Source organism: Primulina huaijiensis, chromosome 12, assembly GCF_012295235.1.
Source record: "Primulina huaijiensis isolate GDHJ02 chromosome 12, ASM1229523v2, whole genome shotgun sequence".
Classification (NCBI taxonomy): domain Eukaryota; kingdom Viridiplantae; phylum Streptophyta; class Magnoliopsida; order Lamiales; family Gesneriaceae; genus Primulina; species Primulina huaijiensis.
This window is the reverse complement of record NC_133317.1, coordinates 4114458-4121920: the sequence shown is the minus strand read 5'-3', so window position 1 is coordinate 4121920 and position 7463 is coordinate 4114458. Positions and strand designations below refer to the sequence as shown.

Sequence of the window (7463 nt, the reverse complement as noted above, 5' to 3'; positions counted from 1 at the left end):
GCATAATATCAAATTTAAATTTCAGGACACGTCTCGATTTTTAAGACTATTTTTATCGAAAATCATTTGTAGTTTTGAGAGATTTAATATTATAATAACAAATGAATTGTATAATTCAACTATTAATTATATAATTCATTTCAAAACACGCGTTATGAGTGAATGATTAGTTATAATTTAATTTAATCGCCATTCTATAATTGCTTCCAAATAATAGCGACCAGCCTTCTTGGAGGCATTATGAAACCATTTTCTTATATACATTTAATTTAATTAGAAACACTTTATATTTAACTTCATTGCAACAATTATATTTTATTTTCAGATTTGAGATTGTCTAACTGTAAAGGTACTTAATATTAAGTCCAAAATAATATGTTTGTCTAAGTTGGTAGAGTTAGTGTACATTTTATCAATACTTTAGAAGTTCGAAAACATTTTTTCGGGTGAATCTGTCGTACATGATTTGTCCAGTATATTTTACTTGATTATTCTGATTGGCAGGTTATTGTGTTGGCTAAGGGATTTATTCGATATACAGCGAAAGATAACGGCGGTAAATTTCATTGTCATACAAAAGTAAGAGTTTACTCAGTGCACATTGAATGGTCGCAGATTCCTACTCATATCGTAAAAATAAATAAATATAAATTTATCCGGTTTACATCGAAAAGTAACAGCTGCAGATTTCTATTGTGCTAGCCCGAAATTTATTCATTATACATCGAAAGGTATAACAATTGTCTATTATGTCAATCCGAAGTTTATTTATTATTCATAGTATGATAGCTCGATGTTTCTATAGTTGTTAAAAAAGTATTTAAATTTTTTCAAGTAAAAAATATAAATGAGCTGTAGGTATTTATTTTCCATATAATAATAATTAGGTGAATGATATGTTTTTTTAATTATTATTAATTAATTTTAAAAAGGGTCAACTTTGTTTTAATAAATAAGAAGTGAGGCCATCCATGGACGTACACTACGGATGACAAGCAAGCATTTAGCTAATTTTCTCCTACAGAAAGTCATCGTGCTCACACTTATTTTATAATAATTCAGCATCATGAAGACTCTAATTCAATGAATTTGAATCAAGATTTCAATCGTAACCCAACCCAGAAATCACCCGGATCATAAATAAGAAAAACCCATTGATTTTTTTTATTTTTACTCAAGAGAGTGATCGATCCTTTGTTTTCTTTTGGGTTTCTTCTATCTTGTTGGGTTTCTGGGAAAATTAATTGTGGAAATTGATAATGGCTTGGAACCCATTGAAGGAGGTGGCGCACTCCAAGCCATTGTTTCTGACTGTGTACACCGCTGTGATTATCGGAATTTTAGTTTCATCCTTTTATGTGTTTTCCTCAGTCTTCTCCAGTTCAGGGTCTTTCTCCTCTTCATGGTTGTCCAGTTCAACTGCATACCGTAACGTAGGTATGGCTCTTTTTTTTCAAGGCTGATTATGAAAAGTAGACAATTTTATTGGGTTTTAGTATTTTCTGCTTTCATACTTGTACTTGGATGGTGGTGTAGTTCTTTGATATTTCCATACTTATATACATAAATATATATGTGAGTATTACCTAGGAGCAATGTATTGGTGATGGAGTTTGATGGTAGTAATTGCTTTGAGAAAAATAGGTGAATCAATATTGGGTACGATGTCTTGATTTGGAAGGATGATGTTTGATTTTTTGACTGTGATTTTTCTCCACGTGAATTATTTGATTCGGGAATATGATTTTTCTTTATTGTTTTATTTTAAGGACGATTGTGAGAGTTTGAAATTTGTCAAGACCACAATCTTTTAGTCAAAGGTTGAATCTTGATTGAGAGGTGTGAATGTTTGTGCTTGAGTAAGCCAATAGCGAGTGTTTCATCTAGTGTATAATCTTTAAGATATGCACTATATCCCTTGAAATTCTGATTTCATGAATTAGTTCCGTAGCACCTTTTGGAAGTCAGTGTTTCTATAAAAGGTCCAATTTTCTTTAAATTCCCAACTATTTTGCTGCACTGTATTAATTAGTTTTTGAAGTAAATGTTGTTCTGTCCGCTGTTTTGTTTTCCTTGACAGACTTTGTGCGTGTGTGTTTTGATCTTGCACTCACACAACAAAGAGAACCATAGAAATCTGTTTAGCATTCTTGATTTGTAGTTTATGAAGCTTTCATTTACACCTTGCTGTGGCACAATGAATGCATCTCTATCATTATATGGATTGGCAGTTTCTCTCAATACCTTTGTCTAATTAATTTATCTTTGATTCCCTCACTGTTATAGAAGAAGTTAGTTCAAGATTCATTAATCAAACGGTTAATTCTTCTCAACAAGAAACAACGCCCATTCAAACACCAAGGAAATTTCTGAATCCCATTTGGAAGGCCCCTCCTCCTGGATCAAAAATGCCACCTCTGAATACCTTTCAGTTAACAAAGGAACTGGTTCAGCTAAGAGCTAAGGATAACGTTATAGTGGTGACCTTTGGCAACTTTGCATTCATGGATTTTATTATGACTTGGGTTAAAAGCTTGTCGGACCTTGATGTCGACAACTTCCTTGTTGGTGAGTTTTCTTCGGTGTTGAAGAATATTTTGTCATGTTAATCATTTCGTAGTCTAAGCTAAGTAACTTCATGTACTCAGGTGCAATGGACACGAAGTTGTTGGAAGCTCTTTATTGGAAGGGTGTTCCGGTTTTCGACATGGGTAGTCACATGAGCACGATAGATGTTGGATGGGGTTCAACAACATTTCATAAGATGGGAAGAGAGAAGGTTATTCTGATTGATTCTTTTTTACTTTATGGAGTTGAATTACTGATGTGCGACACTGACATGGTCTGGTTAAAGGTAACCTTCATGATCAAGCACTCACCTTCTTCTATAAGCTCTTTCACATGTGTTGCTCCTTGTGCCGCCTCATAATTTCAAACAGTTCTTACGCCTGGTAAACTTTTAACTAAATGAGGGTATATGCATGTCTTTTCATTGCTTTTAGATCTTACGCCAAGATTCTATATATTCTGTTACTGTTAAAAAGGGATAATTGTGAGCTTAAAATAGAAGACTTCTTTTTAAATATTCTATTTAATTGAATTCCTCGTTTGGGGGGTTTGGAAGTAGAAATTTGGTGTGAGTGCTATTTGGTTCTTTTGATTTCAACCCTGTATTATTTAACTCTGTCTCAACATATATATATATATATATATACTAGAAATAAAACACGTGCGTTGCACAAGAAAAACATATGTTAAAGTAATTAGAATTTGAAATAAAATTAGTTAATTCAACAAAAGATAATGATAATAATATTGTAAATTTTGACAATTCGTGTTAATTAGCTTATGTAACTAATTTGGAAAAAAATTATTTTTTTAATTTTAAAAAAAAATTTGGACTATTAAAATTTTTCTCATATCTTTTTTATCATATTGTTTTCTTTTGTTATTTGTCATATTCTCGCAATAATGCATATATTTTATTATAATATTCAATTATTATAATCTTTTTTGACAATCAATGATATGCAATTTTTTATTTACAATGTTGTTTGATTTATTATTCTCTTTCATGTAAATTGGCAACAATTTTTACTGGATGCTTTTACTTTCCTAGTCACCTTTAATTTATTAGACACTTATACTTGATAACATATAAACTACACATTATTATTAGGGGTGAGCACAATTTCGGTTAAACCGAATTAATCGACCGAACCGAGTTAATTCGGAAATTAGGTTTTGAAATTAAAAAAATTCGGTTAATTCGGTTAGCCCGAATCGAATTAACCGATATAATAAATACTATTATTTAATAAAAATTTTATTATTTATCAATTTTAATATATTTTTTAATTTTTAATTTTAAAATCAGCCCTAATTCTAAAGAAAAATTTGTGATGTATTTGATTTTATGTTTTTATGCATTTGTGTAGACTGTAGTATTCAAAAAAATTACATATTTAATTAAAGTTAAATGATAATTTTTAAAAAAAACTAATCGGTTAATTCGGTCACCAACCGAATTAACCGATTTTAATTCGGTTCGATTTTCATCGGTTATGAAAATTAATTCGGTCGGTTCGGTTATTGCTAAATATTGCGGTTCGATCCGATTATGACTAATTCGGTTTGGTCAGTAACAGAACCGACCGAATGCTCACCCGTAATTATTATAACAATCTATCATCACATAAAAAATACTGATGGATTGATTTAAAAAAATATTGATTAAATGTTGTTATTTATTTTCAATTTATAATAATAATATTTTTGACAATAAATCATCTTTTTACTGACTCTTAAACACTTATTTTAATATTTCATATTAACTCATAAGTATAATTAGCACAATCATATTGGTATTACCTCCAGAAAAATAATATATTTAATTTTTTTAATTATTTAAATATCTTAACGGGAACATTTGTGTACCCTAATTATCTTGAGAAAAATTCATTGCATTTATAAAGTTTGAACGGTAAATATAACTTTATAGTGTACATTTAATTTGGAAACTGAATTCATTGTATGACAAACACTTCTTCCATTACTATTTTTTTGTGTAACCCAAAAGAGTTAATATTTTTTCTCTTTTATCTTCTCCAACTCACTATAAAAAGTTATAAAAAAATATTTATATCTAGAAAAATATTTTTATTTATTGTTTTTCTTGTCTATATATTTTGTTATATGTGAACATATATTCTACTTCATTGTCTTAATTGTCATATATCTTTACTATATAATTTGTGTACATTGAAGATGAATAAGTTCATTTTGTAGTTTTTTATTACCTGGACTTAGGTTGATATATTAATATGTGATATACATAGATATAAGAATTTTCAAATTCAATTTATTCACAATGATTTTTCATAACAAAGGCCAACTCAAAATAATAAAAATTAGGATTCATAATTATTTTAAATATGATATAAAAATAATATGTGAAAACTTTTTTTGACATTTTAGTTGCAAAATATAGTGATAAATGCATGTAGGTGCATTATTTCATTGTGGCAATTATAACTTTATTTAAATATCTTTTTTCTCATTCAAGGATCAAAATTTGTTTATTTCTTATTTTGATTATCGACAAATCCAATATTTCATTTAAATGTTTTTGTTAATAATATTTACACGAGTTTTATTGTATATTTATCCAATTCGAAAGGGATAAATTATAATTCAATATATAATAATATTTGAAAACTGTAGAATACTTCTAAATTTAAAAATCGAGTAACATGTAAGGGATCAATTCAAAACTAAAAGTTGATGCAACCTGTTTCTTCTAGCTTTACAATCGAATAATATAGGATCGAGCGTTTGTCACTTTACCAAAAACTATAACTGATGGTAATTATACAAGTCAAATCTTTAAATCATACAACTGTTCAAACGCCTACCCATCGTGGACAATTATTGTACCAAACAATCTATCTCCTAATAATTGTACCAATTGAAATCAATGAAAATCAAAGTCACGATCTTGGCTCTGATACCAATTGTAAGCTCAAGCGTTTACTGTTTTATCAAAACCTATAGATTATGGTAACAGTGCAAATAAAATATTTTATCCACTAAAAATATTGAAAGAATTGTTAATACAATTTAATAAAAAAATAGTCAAAGTACATCATTTTTTGATTCCGAATAACGATCACATTATTATTGCGTTACAATGATAAATAAATTATTATTTTTAGTTTATCATCATAGTCTTTACCTCAATAAACACATTTTCGAATGTAAGATGTTAAATTTAATATTAACATTATATAATTATACTATTAATTCTAACTTACTTTTTTTATTTATCTCAATACATTACTTTTTTATCTTCAAATATATTAATCTATTTATTATTGTATACAAAGTATAATAATTATTTGGTTAATTGATCACATTAAAGATTAGATGTTTAGAAAAACTTTTAATATATCTTTAAAGACCAATAGATGATGAAATTAAATTTGATATCAAGAGAAAAATTAAGAAAATGTGGAACACTACAGTGCATAAACTTTTCACTTTGTACAGTGACAAAACATAAGGTGAGACCAAATGAGATACTTATATATATGAGTCTCATTCAACCTAGCCCATTATAATATTTTTATTAACACACTTTGTCACTTCACTAACTTTGCAGTGTGACTCATTCAAGCATTTACTTTTTATTTTTTCAGTACATAGTGACCTCCATTCTCACCGACTTCAGTTTTTAGAAGTCGGTATTAGTAGTTTATAGGTAATAGACAATTATTTAGTTTTTATTTTCTGTCTTTTGATTAATTGTGTAATTTTTTATGTTCTACCTAATTCATTTTTAGAAATTTTATTGAAATGATTAGAAGTGTTGCACGCATACAATATAAAATTAATATATTTTAAAATGTTAATATTGAAGTGTCTAATAAATGTATTAAATCATTATTTAAGAACTTTTAGAAAAACAATATACATCATAATTCAGATTTAAAGATTAACATACAAATAAAGAATTGCGATGAATATCTTATAAAATAAATGGTGTTAGCCCAAAAAGATTAAATATGATTATTGTAAATGAATTTTTCTTAATTAATTAGAAAATTTTCAGCAAATACGCTGAATTAATTAGATGTTTTCAATATAGTATGTCGATAAATGTTTTTCCATATGAGTTAGTGATTGAGTCCTTATGAACATTTAAAAAAAATGTTTCTTTAGTTATAGTAATGGTGTCTTATAATTTAAAATATTAAATGAAACAAATTATCAAGATAAAAAATTAATTAAGAAATTCAAGAATATATGATTACTCAATTAGAGTTAATTGACACGCTCTTTAGTTTGCTGATTTAATAGATGTTAAATCCACAATCACTGAGTTTGAACAGAATTCTTGTAGAATAAAATACAATTATAATAAATTACTTGACTATGTATGTAATAAAATTTTGTATATTTCATATATATTTGATTTATTTCATTTATAAGGTTGAAATTTTATATATTATGATATACGATTTGTTATACATCTTAACATCGATAAATTTACTAAAAATTTATATATTAATTTCTGCTACCATATAACTCTGGTTTCGCCTCAGACTTTTGTGTATTCGTTTATTTGAATTTATTATTCCTCATTTTACCAAGACCCATAATATGTCAAACATGAAACTGAATATGAATTTAAAGAGATGATAATATTTATATATTATAATAAATATATTTACCCCTCACGATACTGACAAAGTTAACTTAAAAATAATATGTTGACAAACATATTGTCAGAAATCTAAAAATACAACTCAAATGTCCACTTTGACACTCAATTTTGAGTGACTGTCAAAATGTCTCAACAACCCACAATTTTTGAACAAAATAGTAACATCACAATTTTGAAATCAAACTGATATTTTTCATTTTATATCAAGAATTCATGATTGAAAATCGAAAATATTATA

The 7463-nt window shown here is 27.3% G+C and overlaps 1 protein-coding gene across 2 annotated transcripts in view; it reads left to right on the top strand.

The window, feature by feature from the left end:
• The first annotated feature begins 994 nt into the window (after nucleotides 1-994).
• Nucleotides 995-7463, top strand: part of LOC140989985 (arabinosyltransferase XEG113-like) — a 12151-nt gene continuing 5682 nt past the window's right edge. The window contains exons 1-3 of one of the 2 annotated variants that reach the window (XM_073459573.1): nucleotides 995-1437; nucleotides 2290-2568; nucleotides 2649-2854. In XM_073459573.1, coding sequence (XP_073315674.1) covers nucleotides 1260-1437; nucleotides 2290-2568; nucleotides 2649-2854 — 663 coding nt within the window. In that variant the 5' untranslated portion in view covers nucleotides 995-1259. Of the gene's footprint in view, nucleotides 1438-2286; nucleotides 2569-2648; nucleotides 2855-7463 lie in introns of both variants that reach the window. The other variant, XM_073459572.1, reaches the window with a different exon arrangement.